General features: G+C 45.1%; 1 protein-coding gene across 4 annotated transcripts in view; it reads left to right on the forward strand.

Annotated features, from left to right (window-relative positions):
• Window positions 1–18,748, forward strand: part of LOC127004162 (pyrokinin-1 receptor-like) — a 215,919-nt gene that overhangs the window by 179,189 nt on the left and 17,982 nt on the right. For 2 of the 4 annotated variants that reach the window (XM_050871631.1, XM_050871632.1), the window contains one exon: window positions 11,269–13,711. In XM_050871631.1, coding sequence (XP_050727588.1) covers window positions 11,269–11,874 — 606 coding nt within the window. In that variant the 3' untranslated portion in view covers window positions 11,875–13,711. Of the gene's footprint in view, window positions 1–11,268; window positions 13,712–18,748 lie in introns of those variants that run through there. The other 2 variants (XR_007757667.1, XM_050871633.1) reach the window with 2 other exon arrangements.

Here is an 18,748-nt window from a genome sequence, read left to right on the forward strand (position 1 = left end):
AAAGGAAGGAGGAAAAGATTGAAAGGGAGAAAATACGGGAAAAGTAGAGAAAGTGTGGAGGCGTGAGAGAAAAAAAAGTAGAGAGGGAGAGAAAAGGGAGAACGAAAAGAGTGGAAAGTGGAAGGGAGAGGAAGAGAAAGGGAGAGAAGTAGAAAATAAGAAAACTGAGAGGGATAAAAATGAAAGGAGAAAGGGAGGAAAGAATTGGAGAGAAGAAAGTAGAAAGTTGACTGAGCAAGAAAGAAAAAAAGAAAGAAAGACGTAGAGAAAGAGGGAGGAGAGTGGAGGAAGATTGAGGGAGAGAGAAAGTTAGAGAGAGGAGAAGAAGGAAGAAGATTGAGAGAGTGAATTAATGGAAATGAGAAAATAAAGAGAGAGAGAGAGAGAGAGAGAGAGAGAGAGAGAGAGAGAGAGAGAGAGAGAGAGAGAGAGAGAGAGAGAGAGAGAGAGAGAGAGAGAGAGAGAGAGAGAGAGAGAGAGAGAGAGAGAGAGGAAGAAGAAGAAGAAGAAGAAGAAGAAGAAGAAGAAGAAGAAGAAGAAAGAAGATTGAGAGGGAGAAAAATTAATAGAAAGAAGAAAGAAAGAAAATGACTGAGAAGGAAAAATTATGGAAGACGAAAAGAAAGAAAAAGACTGAAAGAAAGATAAATTAGGCGAAAAGTAGAGAAAGAGAAAGGAAGAGGAGACGAAAGAAATAGAAGTGAGAACGAGAAATAAAGGAAGAGAGGAAGGAAGAACATTGAAAGGGAGGCACTAAATGAAGGAAGAGGAGGAGAAGATATGAAGAAAAAACGAGATAAATTTTGTGAATGATAAAAATAGAGAAAGTAAAGAGTGAAAGGGAAAAGACAAAAAGGAAGGAATGAGAGATAATGATAGAGAGAGAGGAAAGGGGATTAAGAATGACAGAAACAAAAAATAAAAAAAAGTAAAAGGAGTTAAAGGGAGAAGACAAAAAATGGAGGAATGAGAGATAAGGATAGAGAGAGGAAAAGGGATTCAAAATGACAAAAACAAAATAAGAAGAGTGGAGAGGGGAGGGGTGGGGAAGGGCTGGAAGGGGTGAGGAAGAAAGGGAAGGGGCGGGGAAGAGCGGTGAGGGGTGGGGGAGAGAGGGGAGTAGCGGGGAGGGGGGGGGGGAAAGAGAAGGGAGGAATATAAGAATAGAGTGAAAAAAAAATTAAGAATGACAGCAACACAAAATCCACCACTCCACGCAACACACAATACCCATCATCCCCAACGAGACCGGAATAGGACGCAACACAAACTCGGAAACCTTGAGGTGTTGACTCGGCGCAACGCAACTGTTTTCCTGCAGCGGCGGTGTTGTTTGGATTTGAATACATCTCCTCTCTCCTCCTCCCTTCCTCCTCCTAAGCTAAGTAAAGAGATGGTGGAGATGGTGGTGATGGGAAGGGAGATACGTGGTGATGAGATAGGAGATGGGGGAAGGGGGATGGGGGTTAGGAATACATATCTACCCCCCTCCCTCCCTCACTCCCTCCTTGCCTCCTCTCCATAAGCTAAATAAAGAGATGAGGATGATGCTGATGGGTGTGGTGGAAGAGAGAAGAGAGAGATGGTGGAAGCTTGGTGGATGAGAGGAAGGAAGAGAGGTGGTGGTGGAAGACTGAGAGGGATAAGAAGGGAAGCAGAAGAAAGTGAGGAAGGAAGAAAGGAAAGGAAGGAAGAAGACTAAGAGGGGAAAAAACAGAAGGAAAATAAGGAAAGGAGAAGAAGGGAGAGGACAGAGAACAAGGAATAAGGGGAGAAGTAGCGATCGGGGTGATGAGAGAGGCACCAGAGAGAGAGAGAGAGAGAGAGAGAGAGAGAGAGAGAGAGAGAGGGGGGGGGGAAGGGGAGGGGGGAGGGATGATGGAGGAGGAGGAGGGTTCTTGAGAGGAAACATAAGAGAGATTGTCCGAAATGATTAACTGACTCAATCCATCACACTCCTAAATAAGTATCCCCTCCCTTCCCCACCCCTCCCCTCTCTCCCCCACCCCTCCCCGCCACTCCCCTCTCTCCCCCACCCCTCACCGCCATTCCTCGCCCCTTCCCTTTCTTTCCCACCCCTCCCTGGCCTTCCCCACCCCTCTTCCCTCCTCTTTCCTTATCCCAGAGCCTCCATCACCCCTCCCCTCTCTTCCCCACCCCTCCCACCTCATCCCTTACACATCCTCCCTCTCTCTATCCCTATCCCAGAGCCCTTCTACTCTCCACCTCTCCCTACCCATGATCCCCTCCCCGCCTCAATCCTCAGCCCAGCCTCCCAAAGCGACCAGCCTGCCAATATCCATCCGCGGTATTATTCAAGCTCGAGTCCCCAGGCAAGCGTTCTGCAGGGCCATAATGTAATTGAGGGGCGAGAGGCCGCGGTCAGGGGTCTGCATATATACACACACGTGGCCGGAGGGAGGGGGGGGAGGGGAGGGAGTGGTGTGTGTGTGTGTGTGTGTGAGAGAGAGAGAGAGAGAGAGAGAGAGAGAGAGAGAGAGAGAGAGAGAGAGAGAGAGAGAGAGAGAGAATGTGCGTGTGTGACCGACCTTGAACCAACATGGAGAGTGCTCTGCGTCCTGTTTCCTCCTCCTCCTCCTCCTCCTCCTCCTCCTCCTCTTTCTCATCTTTCACACACCCCTCATCCTTATCCCTCCTCCTCCTCATTATATATCCTCTTCCTCCTCCTCCTCCTCCTCCTCCTCCTCCTCCTCCTCCTCTTCCTCTTCTCCCACATCCACTCTCATCCTTATCCCTCCTCCTCCTCATCCTCCTCCACCACCACCAGCAAAGAAAGTTTCCCCTGATTGGTTCTGGTGGGCGGCATAAAGGCGGTGATTGGCCCTGAATACCGGCGCCTCTGCACCTGTTGGCTGTGCGTCACCTGCGTCGCTGTATCTCCCGGGGCGGCGGCGGGGGCGACACGACAGCGGAGGGAAGGGAATAGACCGGCGGAATGAGTAAACACGGAAGGGAAGCTGAAGAGAGACTGGAGATACCTTAGAGGGAGACTCGAACAGCGGAAGGAAAGGAAATAACCGGCAGAATAAGTAAACACGGAAGGGAAGCAGGCTGAAGAGAGACTGAAGATAACATAACGAAAGATTGAAACAGCGGAAGGAAAGGAAATAACCGGCAGAATAAGTAAACACGGAAGAGAAGCAAGCTGAAGAGACACTGAAGATAACATAGCGGGAGGCTGAGGCTAATTCGGAGACAGACTGAGATTAACACGAACTAAGACTGAAAATGCAAGATGAAATATTATCTTGTGTGAAGTTAAAATTTACACTGAACACTAATCAAAGAAAAAAAAATAACTAGACATTGAAGGGAATCTTATAAAACGGAAAGAGATTTGAGAATTGAGAGACTGAGATTAAAACGAAGGGAAACTGAAAATGCAAGACAAAATATGAGCTTGTAAGGAGTTAATATTTGCATTGAAAACGTATTAAAGGGAAAAAATCAACTCACCACGAAAGGGAAGCTGATAAAACGGAGAAAAAAATATATTAAAAGGGAATTAATTAGGAAAAGGAGAGAAGAGAAAGGAAGAAAAAGATTAAAAAGGAAAGAATTAGGAAAGGGAGAGGAAGGAGGAATATATTGAAAGGGAGAAAGTATAGGGGAGAGGTAGAGAGAAAGAGAGAGAAGGGATGAGAAAAAGAGAAGCAGAGGGAGGAAAGAGTGGAAAGTGGAAATAAAGGGAGGGAGAGAAAGGGAAAAAGAGAGAAAATGAGAAAAATGGATTGAGAATTAGGAAAAAATACATGGAAAATACACCTTAACCAAATTTCCGATACATATATTTTCCCAATCGATTCCAGCAACTCACTTTTGTTTTGTAATTGCATATATTTTCCATCAACACACACACACACACACACACACACACACACACACACACACACACACACACACACACACACACACACACACACACACACACACACACACACACACACACATACATAAACAAACACAAACACACACAAACACACATAAACTCATCCACACACACACACACACACACACACACACACACACACAAAAACACAAACACACACAACCACGTCCACCTCCACACCCACACACACATACACCCCCCCTCCCTCACACACACACACACACACACACACACACACACACACACACACACACACACACACACACACATGAAAAAAAGAAAAGAGGAAAACGATATAATCCCAAACTTTCATAAACTTTCAAATCGCTTCCTCGTGAATATGCTGCGCGCTCCCGCCTGCCTCGTCGCTTGCAGGAATAATCTCCGCTGAACGCCGTATAGAAACCGCTTGATTTAGTTTGTGACAAGGAAAGGGAAAGGAAAGAGGAAGAGGAGGAGAATAAAGTTGGAAAGGAGGAAGTGAAAGGAATGGAAAAAGTGGGGAGGTTAAAGGAGATAGAGTAGGTGAAACGAGAGGAAGAGGAGGAGTATAAAATTGAAAAGGAGGATGTAAAAAGAAAGGGAATCAAAGAGTAGGGTGGGAGGAGATAGAGTAGGTGAAAGAAGTAGGAGAGGAGGAGGAGGAGGAGGGGGATAATGATCGGAAATAGAAGAATGCGAAAGGAAAGAGTTGGAAAGAGAGGAGATAATGAAGGTGAAACGAGGAAGAAGAGGAAGAAGGAGGAGGAGGAGGAGCAGGAACAGCAAATGGAGTGAAAGAAGAATAAAGATAGAAAGAAAAAGGAGACAGAAGAAAATGGGAAGGTAAAGAAGGAGAGGGCGAATTGGAAACGAGAAGAATGAAGAGAAGATAAGGGAAAATAAACATCGGAGGAGAGAGGAGACGAAAAAAGGGAGGAATCTGTTGAGAAAGAGGACAGAATTAAGAGGAGGAGGAGGAGGAAGACAGGACGAGAACATTAGACAGAGGATGAGAAGCAAGAGGAGGAAGAGGAGGAGAAGGAGGAGCTGCTGGTGGTATGGCAAAGAAAACGAGGCTTGGTTCCGAGGGATGAAGAAGATGGAAGGCGGGACAGCAGAGAGGAAGGAGGACATGAAGGAGGATCAGATGACAAAGGAGGGAGAGAGCGAGTGAAGGATGAGGAAAGAAAAGCCGCGAAGGATGAAAGAGAGGCGGCTGGAAACAGAAGAGGGCGAGGGACATCCGAAGAGTTGGTTAGTCTTACATAGATCCTCAAACCACACAGAGCCCCTGGTCCTGACTAAAGCCCTCATGATGTCCGTTTGAAAGAGAGGCGGCGGGAAACAGAAGACGGCGAGGAACATCCGAAGAGTTGGTTAGTCTTACATAGATCCTCAAACCACACAGAGCCCCTGGTCCTGACTAAAGCCCTCATGATGTCTGTTTGAAAGAGAGGCGGCGGGAAACAGAAGAGGGCGAGGAAGATCCGAAGAGTTGGCTTGTCTTACATAGATTCTCAGACCACATAGAGCCCCTGGTCCTGACTAAAGCCCTCATGATGTCTGTTTGAAAAGACTCCCGTAGAAGTTGCTGGGATTTTCATGGCCTGTTTCGTGTTCCTAGTTATAGCTGTGCATGACTTCTGTGCCGTGAAGGGAAATATCGCCCATGAAGACCCGGTTAATCTTCTCTGTGACCTTGGGAAACAGTCGCAGTGGGAGCCCGATACGTTGAAGAATATGCCCCTTAACCCCTTAGCCTACAAGAAGTCATCACCAAGCTACAAGAGTGGAGCAAAAAGTGGCTGCTACAGTTCAATGAAGAAAAATGTAAAGCCATATAACTTGGGAGGGAAAATACAGCATACCAATACCACATGGGAAACACTCCACTATCCACCACAGAGGCAGAGAAAGACCTGGGACTGTATGTTACCAGGCTACCAGTGAAGGCCAAATCCGTGCCAATCGCAGTGGACGGGTTAAGAGGTGGTCTGTCTAAACGAAACTAGATGAAACTTAGCAAATCTTCAAAACTTAAACGAAACTTAAATAAGACAACACCAAACAGCCACCAAGACGTTTAATTTCTGCTTTGTCGAATTATGAAGTTGGGAAAGTGACGTTCGAGTTTGTTTGTTGTTTTAATTCTTCATGTCTACGGCACTGAACGCCTGAAGGCGGAAGGGAGTTTATTCCATTCTCGCATAACAACTTTGGTGAAGAAAAATTTTAGCAGTCTGATTTTTGCTTACACTTACTTTTGGCGCCATTATTTGTCTTTCACGCTGTGCCATAGATCATAAATAAAGATGCCGCATAAAGAAAGGGGTTGAGAGAAAACGAATGAACGGGAGGCAACAGGAGCGAGAGAAGAGAATGATAAGAACAGAGTGAGGTGGAAAAGACGAAAAAGGAGGAGGAGGAGGAGGAAGTGGAGAAACAAAAACAGCAAATGGAATGAAGAAGAAAGAAAAAACAGGAAGAGAAAGGAGATAGAAGTAAATGGGAGGGTGGAAAAAGAGGGGTAGAAGGGTAGCAGGAGGAGGAGGAGGAGGAGGAGGAGGAGATACGATATTGGCTTTGAAAGATAATAAAAATGTAGAAATGAATTGTTGCGATATTTTCCAGGAAAGTAATGAGAGAGAGAGAGAGAGAGAGAGAGAGAGAGAGAGAGAGAGAGAGAGAGAGAGAGAGAGAGAGAGAGGAGGATAAAGAAAAGAAAAGAACATTCACTGATTTTTTTCCCTTCCTTCTCTTCGCTTATCTTTTCATTTGTCTCTTCCTTTAACTTCCTTTCTCTTCCTTTCCCTTCCCTCTCTCTCATCTCTCCATACTCTTCCCATCCATCTAACCAAGTATTCCTTCTCTCCTTCCTTCCTTCTCTTCCTTTCCTTCTTCCTTCCTTCCCTCTTTCCTTTCTTCCTTCCTTCCTTCCTTTTTTCCTTCCTTCCTTCTTTCCTTGTTTCCTTCCCTCCTTCCTTCCTTCACTCACTCCTTCATTCATTCATTCATTCATTCATTCATTCATTCCCTCCCTTCCTTCCTTCCTTCCTTCCTTCCTTTCCTCCTTCCTTCCTTCTTTCCTTGTTTCCTTCCTTTCCTCCTTCCTTCCCTCATTCACTCCTTCATTCATTCATTCATTCATTCATTCCCTTCCTTCCATCTTTCCTTCCTTCCCCTCTTCCTTCCTTCCTTCCTTCCGTCCTTTCCTCCCTCCTTCCTTCCTTCCCTCCTTCCTTCCTTCCTTCCTTCATCCCTTCTTTCTTTCCTTCCTCCCCTCAACGTTTATTTGATTTAGACGATACTTAATGCCTGTCACGTCTCATACCTTCACCTTGATAGCTGCCGCAACTCACCTGTCCTCTCTCACTCTCACTCACTCTCACCCCCCCCCCCCTCCTCCTCCTCGAAATATTAGGATTGCTGTATTTTTATTTATTTATGTTTATCGTGTTGGTCTTTACTGTTTTTACCTTTGACGGACGGACGATCGACAGGTTATGAATTATTAAAAGAGGGAATATTTTTTTTTTCTTTAGTTTCTGTTTTAACATCGCCGCCACGAAGCCTGAGTGAAGCTGTGGGGGAAGTTTGTGCTGTCTGTTTTGTTTGTTTATTTCTCTGTCTGTCTGTCTGTCTGTCTATCTATCTATCTATGTATTTTTCAGTCTGTTCTATCTATGTCTTTTCCTTATTTTTTTTTTTTCTTCTTTCATTTATTTACTTATCCTGTTTTCTTCCTCCATTCTCTTCAATCTATCCCTCTAGTTATCTCTTTTTCCTTTTTTCGTTTTTTCGTTTTTTCCTCGTTTCTTCGTCACTTTCTCACATTTATTTCCTTTCATTTCCTTTTCCTTATATTCTCATTTGTTTCATTTGTCTCTCTTTTTTTCCTTTTTCTTTTTTTCGCTTTTTCCGCGTTTCTTCGTCATTTTCTCACATTTATTTCTTTTCATTTCCCTTTTCCTTATATTCTCATTTGTTTCATCTGTCTCTTTCCTCCATTTTCTCTCCAATCTATCCCTTTAATTATCTCTTTTTTTCCTTTTTCTTTATTTCGTTTTTTTTTTCCTCGTTAACTTCATGTCATTTTCTTTCATTTATTTCCTTTCATTTCCTTTTCCTTATATTCTCATTTGTTTCATTTGTCTCTTTCCTCCATTTTCTCTCCAATCTATCCCTTTTTATCCTTTTTTTTTTCTTTTCTTTTTTTTTCTTTTTTTTTTTCGTTTTTTCTTTTCCATTTTCTTTCATTTATTTCCTTTCATTTCCTTTTCCTTATATTCTCATTTGTTTCATTTGTCTCTTTCCTCCACTCTCTCTCTCCAGTCTATCCCTCCAGTTGTCTCTCTTTTTCCTTTTTCTTTTTTTTTCGTTTTTTCTTCGTTAACTTCATGTCACTTTCTCTCATTTATTTATCCTGTTTCCTTCTTCCTCCTCCCTCCTTTCCCTCTGTCTCCACTTCGTTTCCTCCTCCCTCCTCACACATCGCACACACACACATTTCTCCCCCACCTGTTGTTTTTTTCTTCCTTCCATCCCTCTGCAGTCTTTTTCCTCACCTTCCCCTTCATCTCCCTGCTTTCTCACCTTCCTTCCTCCTCCATTCTCTCCTGTCGCGTCACTTCGTTTCCTCCACCCCTCACATTCCATTACTCTTAATACACACACGCATATACGCATTCCTCCTCCACCTGTTGTTTTTTTCTTCTTCCTTCCCTCTGCATTTTTTTTCCTTACCTTCCCCTTCAAGTCCCTTTTTTTCACCTTCCTCGGTACGACATTTTTATTCCATGTTCTCGTTCTGACTCTGCACCCAGGATGTCGCTTTATGCTCCAACACTTCCTTCCTTCCTGTTCTTTTTCCGCGCGTGTTTCCTTTTCCTCTTATTTGCCCTTGTATAAACCGTTCCTGCTTCACCATCATCATTTTTTGTTTCCTCTCTCAGCCACTGTAGTCTTTGTTTCATCTCCTTCCTTTCTATTTTCCATTTATTCCTTCCCTCACTAACATTACTAACACATTCTCCCTCACTTCCTTCTATTCCTCAAGTTCTCGCATCCGTCTCTCTCTCTCTCTCTCTCTCACACACACACACACACACACTCCCTTCCCTTACCAACGTCACTACCTCCTTCCTCTTCTCCTTCCTTCCTTCCCACCTTCTCTCCCTCATCACTTTCACCTCCTTTTCGCATCCCTCTATCCCTTAGCTCCTCTCTTTTTTCCTTCTCTTCCTCATTCCTTTCCCTTCCTTCCCTTACCAACGTCACTACCTCCTCTTCTCTCCCTTCCTTCTCTCCCTCATTCTGTTTTCCCTTCCTTTCATCCCACCTCTCCTTCCTTTTCCCAGCGTTACTCCTTTCTCTCTCCCTTTCCTCTCCCCTTCATCATTCTCTCTCCCTTTCCTCTCCCCTTCACCCTTCTCACTCCCTTTGCTTCCTTCCCTTTACCAACATCACTCCCTTCTCCCTCACTAATTTCTCTCCCTCATTCCTTCGACTCCTCGTATCCCTCCTTCCTTTACCTCCTCCCTTCCTTCCCTTATTCACCTCCCTCACCCCTTCCTCACCAACGTCACTCTCTCTTCCTTCCCTTCCCTTCTCTCACTCCCTACCCATTTCCCCTTCAATTCTCGCATCTCTCCATCCGTTACCTTCCCCCGAGGCACCATTTCACCGGCAGGCTCCTTCCCAATGCTCCGCTGCCGTCCCCTCCAACGTCCTCCCCGCCCTCGCCTCCTCCTGATGCTATTACAAGCCAGCGAGCCATGAACCAAGTACGTTTGGATTACATTACAGGTATCCGCGCGCACCTGGAGAGAGAGAGAGAGAGAGAGAGAGAGAGAGAGAGAGAGAGAGAGAGAGAGAGAGAGAGAGAGAGAGAGAGAGAGAGAGAGAGAGAGAGAGAGAGAGAGAGAGAAAACTGACAAAAATTCGTAAAACAAGGTTGAAAACAAAAGAGAGACAGATAGACTAACAGGGAAGGGAAGAAGTAAAAGAATAAAAAGTGCTTGGTTGTGTGTGTGTGTGTGTGTGTGTGTGTGTGTGTGTGTGTGTGTGTGTGTGTGTGTGTAAGTTGGCGTTTATGATACCAAAATTTGACCTGAAAGAGCATATAATCTTTCCTCAACGAGCAATTCCGCGTTGATGATATTCCTTAATGTCTTCAACGTGTGCGTGTGTGTGTGTGCTTGTGTCGTGGGGGGGGGGGGGGGGCATCCGTGCGTGGGAGCGTCATTTAGTTTTCATATCCTTTTTTTCAATGCTCTGTTCTTTTTCTCTCGTCGTTTAGAACCAGACGGTAAAAATACAACTTGTAATCTCTTCGCCAATACCCGACGTCCCTCTCAGCCCAACCCGGAGTGGCGAGCGAGTACTCCCACACAGAGCTCTTGATCCGCCGCGGGACTGAAGGAGCCGAGGGAAAGACCACGAGAGTGCTTCTGGTCCTATCGTGGGCAAACATGGATACTAACAAAGGGATAACAGGGCTACTAACAAAGGGATAACAGAGCTACTAACAAAGGGATAACAGGGGTACTAACAAAGGGCTACTAACAAAAGGATACTAACAAAGGGATACTAACAAATGGACGTGACGCGAACTTCTCTGGAAACGTACCTTATCGTTGTATGGTACTTAACTTTGGATCGTCCTCCTCCTCCTCCTCCTCCTCCTCCGCAGAATACCATTTACCAATACTGAAGATTATAGGTTTCATTGAAGGTGACTGACATGCCTCTATATATAACATCCCACTAAGCCGTCTGCCTCGACCAGACAACAAAACCGATTTCCCATCTCGCTCAGAACGTCTTGTGTCCTTACGTTTTACGGCGCCATATTTATTCATTCGTATGTTTGATATTGAAAATTTTCAGATGAAGTTTCCTCTGACAAAATTCTCTCTCTCTCTCTCTCTCTCTCTCTCTCTCTCTCTCTCTCTCTCTCTCTCTCTCTCTCTCTCTCTCTCTCTCTCTCTCTCTCTTTAGTACCTCAGTGAAATTACTACTATTTTTTTTGGGTAGGCCTACGTAGAAATTATCCATTGCATTTCCTTCAGCAATTCACGTACTCTTAGCAACACCAAAAACTTATTCATGTGTTGGCTATCTATTTGAACACAGTGGTACATTTGATGATAGGTGCAGCATTTTTTACTTTAGTTTTCTTTAGTTTTAGAAGTGATAGAAGCCCAAGGGTAGTGTTTTTTTTATTTAATTTTGTCCTTTTATTCAGCCAGTTTGTTCATAAAGCATAACAGTTGTAATCATAAGTTGTTTAGAAGAGTAAGCACCGTATGTGTGTGTGTGTGTGTGTGTGTGTGCCCATACTTCCCCCTCTCTTCCCTGTCTCTCTCTCCCCGCAGGTGACGCTGGGCAGCTGTTTCGAGGGCGAGAAGTCCGGCCTTGGAGGAGGAGGAGGTAGGTGCCGCAGTAGCTCCCGCTTCCACCCCTCGCACCCCTCCCACTCCCTTGAGCCACTTACAGACCACTCTCTCGTCTTCGACTCCACAACCACCTCTGTCGCCACCACAGCCTTCACCTCCTCCACCCCCTCCTCCGCTGTGGGTGTCTCTGACTCACCACAGAGGAGCGGCCGAAAGAACCTCCCTGACCCCCACCACCACCGCCGCCGCCTGCTGGAGACCCTCATGGCCGTTGGGAAGGGAAGAAACGCCTTCAGGCCAAGACGAAGCCCCGCCAACGACCCGCCGAGTGCCCCAGGAGGGAAGGACGGCCCGGCTAGATCCGCAAGCATCCTTAAATTCCAAGAGACCGACGGCGTGGACACTCCCGAGGAACTCTTTGTGCCGAGCTCCGTTGCGATAGGCGAGGAAAGGAAAAAGAGCCAGTCCGGAAGCGTACTGAGTGGCGGCTCCATCAGTGACTGCTCCATGACTCACGTGGAGCAGGAGTACACGCAGAAGGAGCTGCAGGAGGTGATGGGCAGGATGAAGAACATGAAGGTGTAGAGGGGGCTCGCTGACTGCTGCAGGGCGGGGAGTGAGGGGAGAGGCATGGCTGGAAGACTTGAGAGGGTGATAGGTAGAGGTGGTTGATGGAGGAGAAAGGAGGAGGTGGTGGAAATCGGACGGTGGAGAGGAGTGAGTTAGAGGGCGGGGGAGTGTGAGGCAAGGCATGGCTGGTGGACTGGAGTGGATGATGGGTAGTGGTGAAGGGTGGAGGAATAAGGAGGAGGAGGTGGTGGTTATTGGACGGTGGAGAGAAGAGAAATGAAGAGAAGTGAGTTAGAGGGCGGGGGAGTGTGAGGAGAGGCATAGCTGGTGAACCGGAGTGGATGATGGGTAGTAGTGAAGGGTGGAGGAGTAAGGAGGAGGAGGTGGTGGTAATTGGACGGTGGAGAGAAGAGAAATGAAGAGAAGTGAGTTAGAGGGCGGGGGAGTGTGAGGAGAGGCATGGCTGGTGAACCGGAGTGGATGATGGGTAGCAGTGAAGGGTGGAGGAGTAAGGAGAAGGTGGTGGCAATCGGACGGTGGATGTGAGGAAGAGTGGAGTGAGTGGATATAAGAAAGTAGTAGAGAGTTGATACAAGAATGAAAAAATGGAGATGGGGAAAAGACTTGAACATAATTACTGAGGGTTCTGTGTCCCTCTAGCGTACATATAGGAATAGTCAAGGGGGTTTAGAGTTGAGAAGTGAGCGAGTCAATAGTGGAAGCGTTAGAGCATTGGAACGTGTAGATGAGACCAGCAAAATGTGAAGAAGGCAGGAATGAAACTTAAGTCGGTATCAGCGTTGGCAAATTATCGTACTCATCGCATTGCATTTCCGTACTTTCCGACCGATAACTATAGCAAAAACAAACAAACAAACATCACTAAATAGGAGTTTTAACGCTAACTTCAATTTTCTGTCGTTATTTGTGTAGGTACGAGAATTTGAGGCTTAAAAGTAATAAAGACGATGTGGTGAGTACGATAATATGGCAACGGTGGGACTCGGTATACTCAGACGCTTCCTCCTCCCACGTCAGCTATTTCCAGGGAGTCGAAAAAGGAGATTAATCGGGTTCTCAAGGGTGGGCATTTTATTTCACGTTCATGACACAGAAGCTTCGTCGAACTACCTCCACCAAGGGTCACGCCTCCTACGAAAGCCTTGTCATATGTGTGTGTTTGGGCCCTGAAGAGTTTAAGTATATATGTCCCACCGTTGCTTAGTATTTACCGGTTTCTGACGCCTTACTATAGCCAAGAAACATCAGGAATTAACTATTTTAACCATAATTATAAGTGAATCTCCTTATTGGGGTCCACGAGACAGTTTTGGGGTCGGAAGTCGGTAAATGTAAGAGGCTGAGTACGACTATCTGGCAACGTTGACATGGCCCTGAGTTAAACGTCGACTTCGGTATGATTAGAATTGCGTTTTTTTATTGCTTTATTAGTTGGTGATACGAGTTTTTTGCTGGATGTGTTAAAATGATTGCACTCTCCGCTCGGGGATAAACATTTCTCACCGGGGACTTGGTTATGAATCCTCGGCAGCAAGCAATCTCATTTTCAAATCGTCTCTTCATAATGAGTTTCTATAATGAACGCAATGCTCCGGATATTCCTGAATTCGCAATCGAGTTAATCTGATGCAAATAAAGACGTTTTAATCATATTCGGCCAAATTAAGCAGAGCAATGATAAAATAGATCCCTTCGTTATTTCATCCTCCCTCGGGTCTTAGTTTATGTAGCACATTAACACGCGATAGTGACGAGCAGATAATTGGTCAATCAGGTATACGTTAGAGGGATATCATTTCCTAACCTGTTTTTTTATTTTTTATTTTTATTTTTTTTTTCCCCTTTTTTGTGCCCTTGTGTTGTCTCCTTTGCTGTAATAATTTTCCCGCGATATTCCCAAGCAGGTAATCGAAAAGTCAGACACATTTTAAGAAGGCATCGTTTCCTTACCTGTTCAGTGAGCTAATTTTCCCGCGATATTCCCAAGCAGGTAATCGAAAAGTCTGACACATTTTAAGAAGGCATCGTTTCCTTACCTGTTCAGTTAGCTAATTTTCCCGCGATATTTCCAAGCAGGTAGTCGGTTAACCAGGTACACATTAAAAGCACATCATTTTTTATCCATTTATGTAATATAGCCGCGATATTTCCAAGCAGGTTAATGAGTTGCATAATTATCAAAAACACATCATTTTTTAACCTGTTCATGTCATATACACGCAATATCTTCAAGCAGGTAAACGGTTAATCAGGTACACGTTAAAAACACATCATTTCTTAACCTGTTCATGCAATTTACACGCTATATTTTCAAACAGGTAACCGATTAATCAGGTTCATATTAAAAGCACATCGTTTCATTTCCTCCATGTCCAAGCAGCTTCTTTTTTTACAGTAAAGGAAGCAGCTCAAGGGCAAAAAAATAAATAAGAACCAAAAAAAGGCCGTTAAACAAGCTAATTGGTAATCAGGTATCCGGACGACACGACTTTCTTACCTATTTTCGCCTTGTTGTCAAAATTTCTACCTGAGACGTGAGCTCCATTGATTCACAGCCACTCGGGGTAACCATGGCGACGCAGCTTCACACATCATTTGACCAAGAGAACATAATAATTTTCAGCGTGTTTCCCCCAAAAAGGGTGTTGCTAAGCGTTAAAAAATTTCACTTCAGTCACGGTCAAAAAAAATTTAAAGGAATACGTAAAAACTTGAGTCTCAACCGGAAATATCTTACTGCTACCTCGAAACATGACGGAATATGAAACAAAAGTGATGTAGGAATGTGGAAATAGATGGTACTGGTGTGTGTGTATGCGTACGTTTGCTATGGGGTGTGGTGGAGGTAAGGCAGGCAGGTAAGGGAGGCCAGACAGCAAGGTAGTAATATGCGAAGGTAACAAAGAGGAGGAGGGGTGGAGGAGGAGTGAGTGAGAGAGAAAGGAAAAAGGGAAAGAGATGAAGGAGATGAAAGACGAGAGATTACATTTGGGTTGGAGATCCACAGAGTCCGTAAAAGGTTTGACGATTCCATATGTATGATAAGGAAGTGAAAAGAGATGAAAGAGGGAGAGAGGGAGGAAGAGAGGATGTAAGGGGAAAGGAAGGTCGAAGCCGTAAAAAAGATCAAAACAGCGAGGTAAGCGAAGGGGAAGGATGAAGCGTAAAGGATAAAGGAGGATAAAGGAAGGAAGAAGGAGGGGTGTCAGGGTTAAAAAAATACCTTCACACGTTGTTAGTCTTCCGGTTTATTGTGAAGGTTCCTCCGCTTGGGTTTGAACTGTCTCATTTGTTGCTTCGAATGAGGAGTAAAACCAGACGGCTTCCATTGAACGTCTTGAGTGTTTTCGGATATCCTCCACGCCTTCCTCCTCCTCCTTCGCTTCTTCCTCCTCCTCTTCCTCCTACTCCTCCTGCTGCAGTAACAAAAACTTAGAGAGATATTGGGGTGGCTAGAAAGTCCAAAAAAAAAACGAAGGTCATACTTGAAGCCCTTGGAAAGACGAAAATAGAAAGAAAGTCCTCGCCCACCGCCTCCTCCTCTACGCTGTCCTGCATGGATGTAAATAGTCTTATCGATGCGGCGAGGGCGGACACTCAGAGCACTCTCCCTCTGCAAGCCTTCCAGCCCTCCCTCAAGACGAAGGCGCTGAAGAAGTAAAAAGGAAGATCAGCAAGAGTATTCAAAGGTAAAGAAGAAAAAAAGAGATCGTTCGTAAGAGTGTAAAAAGTCGGAGAAGAAAAAGATCGTCCGCAAGAATGTACGAAGGACGGAGATGAAGAAATGAGGGTCCGTAAGAGTATTCGATGTCACATAAGAACAAAAAAAAAAAAAAAGATCCGCAACTGTAAGAAGACGCAGAAGAAAGAAAAAATCGTCCGCAGGAATACTTGAAGCCAGAGGAGAAGAAAAAAATCCACAAATGTACGAAAAAGCAGAAGAAAAATGAAAGACCCACAAGAGTTTTCGAAGCCACAGAGGAAGAAGAAAAAAAGAAAAATCCACAAATGTACGAAAAAGCAGAAGAAAAACGGAAGACCCACAAGAGTTTTCGAAGCCACAGAAGAAGAAAAAAAAAAGAAAATCCACAAATATGCGAAAGAGCAGAAGAAAAATGAAAAACCCACAAGTGTTTTCGAAGCCAAAGAAGAAGAAAAAAGAAAATCCACAAATATTCTAAAAAACAAAAAAATACGGAAGACCCACAACAGTTTTCGAAGCCACAGAAGAAGAAAAAATAAGGAAAATCCACAACTGTACAAAAGAAGAGCAGAAGAAGAAGGAAAAAAAGAAGATCAGTGAGCGGAGACAAGATCATCATAATGCAAGTCTTGATTCGCGCACCGCCGGCCCTTCTCACCATCTTCTTCTCCTGCCAGTCCGTCTTCCCTCCCCTTCCTCCCGTCCATCTTGCACGTCCCATTTCGTGAGTTTATAGTTGAGCAGAGGCACCACCACCACCACCACCACCACTGTCACCACCCCTAGTACTCCCACTCACCATCCCATGCAACCACCAATCACCACCCCTACAACCACCCTCACTATTACCGTCACTACCCCTTACAACCTCCATTCACCATTCATAGTACCACCCCTTGTATCACCACTTGTACCAACACCGTCACCACCACTGTCATCACCCTAACAACCTCCACGCACCACCCAAACAATCCCCACTCACCATCCCTCACCACTGTCACCATTCCCACAACCACCACTATCAGCTCCAGTTTTATCTTCACCATTAAAATCGTAACCACCACCATCGCCGCCATTACTGCTGTGTTTGGGGGTCACCTGTTCTCACCTGTAATGTGTAAGAATCATAGAATCCGTCTCTGTGAACTCTCTGCCGCGCCCCGTTTAATATTACCACCATCACCAACAACATCACAGTTTTCAATGTTAACAGTTTTGACTACCATTGCACCCATCACCATTAGCACGAGTAAGATGGTCATTGTCTCCCCGCCCCCACACCTGCCACTCTTCGCTTGGTACTGTCGTCGTGGTCATCATTAATAGTTATCGTCCTTGGGTTCAGATGCAACATTAAAAAGGTTCTGCCGGTCGATGCTTATTTGCTAATTTATGTTTGATTCCCAGGTGTATTGTGTAATGAATGTGTGGGAAGGGGGGGGGGGGGTTGTGTGTGTGTGTGTGTGTGTGTGTGTGTGTGTGTGTGTGTGTGTGTGTATGGAGCTCGATGATTGGGGCTAATTGACAGGTGATTCGAGGTCTTTGATGTGAAGATCAATGGTGTAAAATATTCGGGGCCTGCACGCACACACACACACACACACACACACACACACACACACACACACACACACGTGTCTCTCTCTCTCTCTCTCTCTCTCTCTCTCTCTCTCGAAGCTATCAACATTTTATCCACGTCAGTGAAAATAAATAGAAAGAAAACATTGTTCGAGAGATATCAAATTGGAAAAAGAACGTAGAGAGCAAAAACGAGAGAGAGAGAGAGAGAGAGAGAGAGAGAGAGAGAGAGAGAGAGAGAGAGAGAGAGAGAGAGAGAGAGAGAGAGAGAGAGAGAGAGAGAGAGAGAGAGAGAGATTAATCTTCTGAGTCTTGTTTCGTAATATTATTTTTAATGGTCTAACAATAAAACTCGTACTCTCTATCTGTCTATCTATCTATCTATCTATCTATCTATCTATCTATCTATCTAGTTTTCAATCAGTAAGATCTATGTGAATCACTCCCTCCGTCACGCCGGGGAGAGAACGAACAGACGCCTGGAATCGAACGCGGGGCTACTGGTTTCAAGTTCCCCGTCGTGAATATCCGGTTTCGCATTCCAAGTTCCGGAGTTTAATTGAACAGAAACAATGTGTCAACGAGAGGCATATTGCGGGCGGGGGGGGATGATATGGGCCAGCGAGAGAAAGACAGACACACAGACAGAAAAATGAAGACACACAGACACAGAGACACACTCACTGACAGAGACACAAATAAACAGAGACAGACAGAATAACGAACAGACGGACAGACAGAGACAAACATTACAGACAAAGAGACACAAATAAACAAACAGACAGAAAAACGAACAGACGGTTATACAGAGACAGACTTAACAGACAAAGAGACAAAATAAACAGACAAACTTTCGTGGAAGCAGAGAGAGGCAGATGATACATACGAATGACACTCGGACAGACCATCACAGACGTACACACGAATAGATAGACAGGAGAGAGTAAATGGAGATGCTTTGAAATGACCCAGAGACAGACAGACACAGACAGACAGACAGACAGATAGACAGACACAGAGACAAACAGAAAGACAGATAAACAGACACATAGACAGACAGACAGACAGATAGACAGACACACAGACAGACAAAGAGACAGATAGACAGACACATAGACAGACAGAGAGAGACAGATAGACAGACAGATAGACTAGCGTGCACAATAAGGTTTAGGTGCTGGGATTTCATGAACAGTGTATGCGGTGCGAACAAAACAGAATGAGGAACAACAGACAGCAGACCGTCAACAGGGCAATACACAGAGACTTATGGGGCGGATTCATTTCAGGCGCGGCGCCCCCCAGACACTCACTTATAAACCCCCCCTATCCCTCCCCATTCCCCTCTTCCCCTTCACAGGAAACGCTGACAATAACTGATAACGCTCTCAAAGTTCCCGATGCCGCCGCCGCCGCCGCCGCCTCAGGGTATGTGTGTGTGTGTGTGTGTGTGTGTGTGTGTGTGTGTGTGTGTGTGTGTGTGTGTGTGTGTGTGTGTGTGTGTACCCAACATATTTTATACAGGGCTAAGTCAAGCTCGTAATTCTCCCTTTTTTCAACACTTCTTTATCATTTTTTTTTTCTTTA

This window comes from Eriocheir sinensis, chromosome 27 (genome assembly GCF_024679095.1).
Source record: "Eriocheir sinensis breed Jianghai 21 chromosome 27, ASM2467909v1, whole genome shotgun sequence".
Lineage (NCBI taxonomy): Eukaryota > Metazoa > Arthropoda > Malacostraca > Decapoda > Varunidae > Eriocheir > Eriocheir sinensis.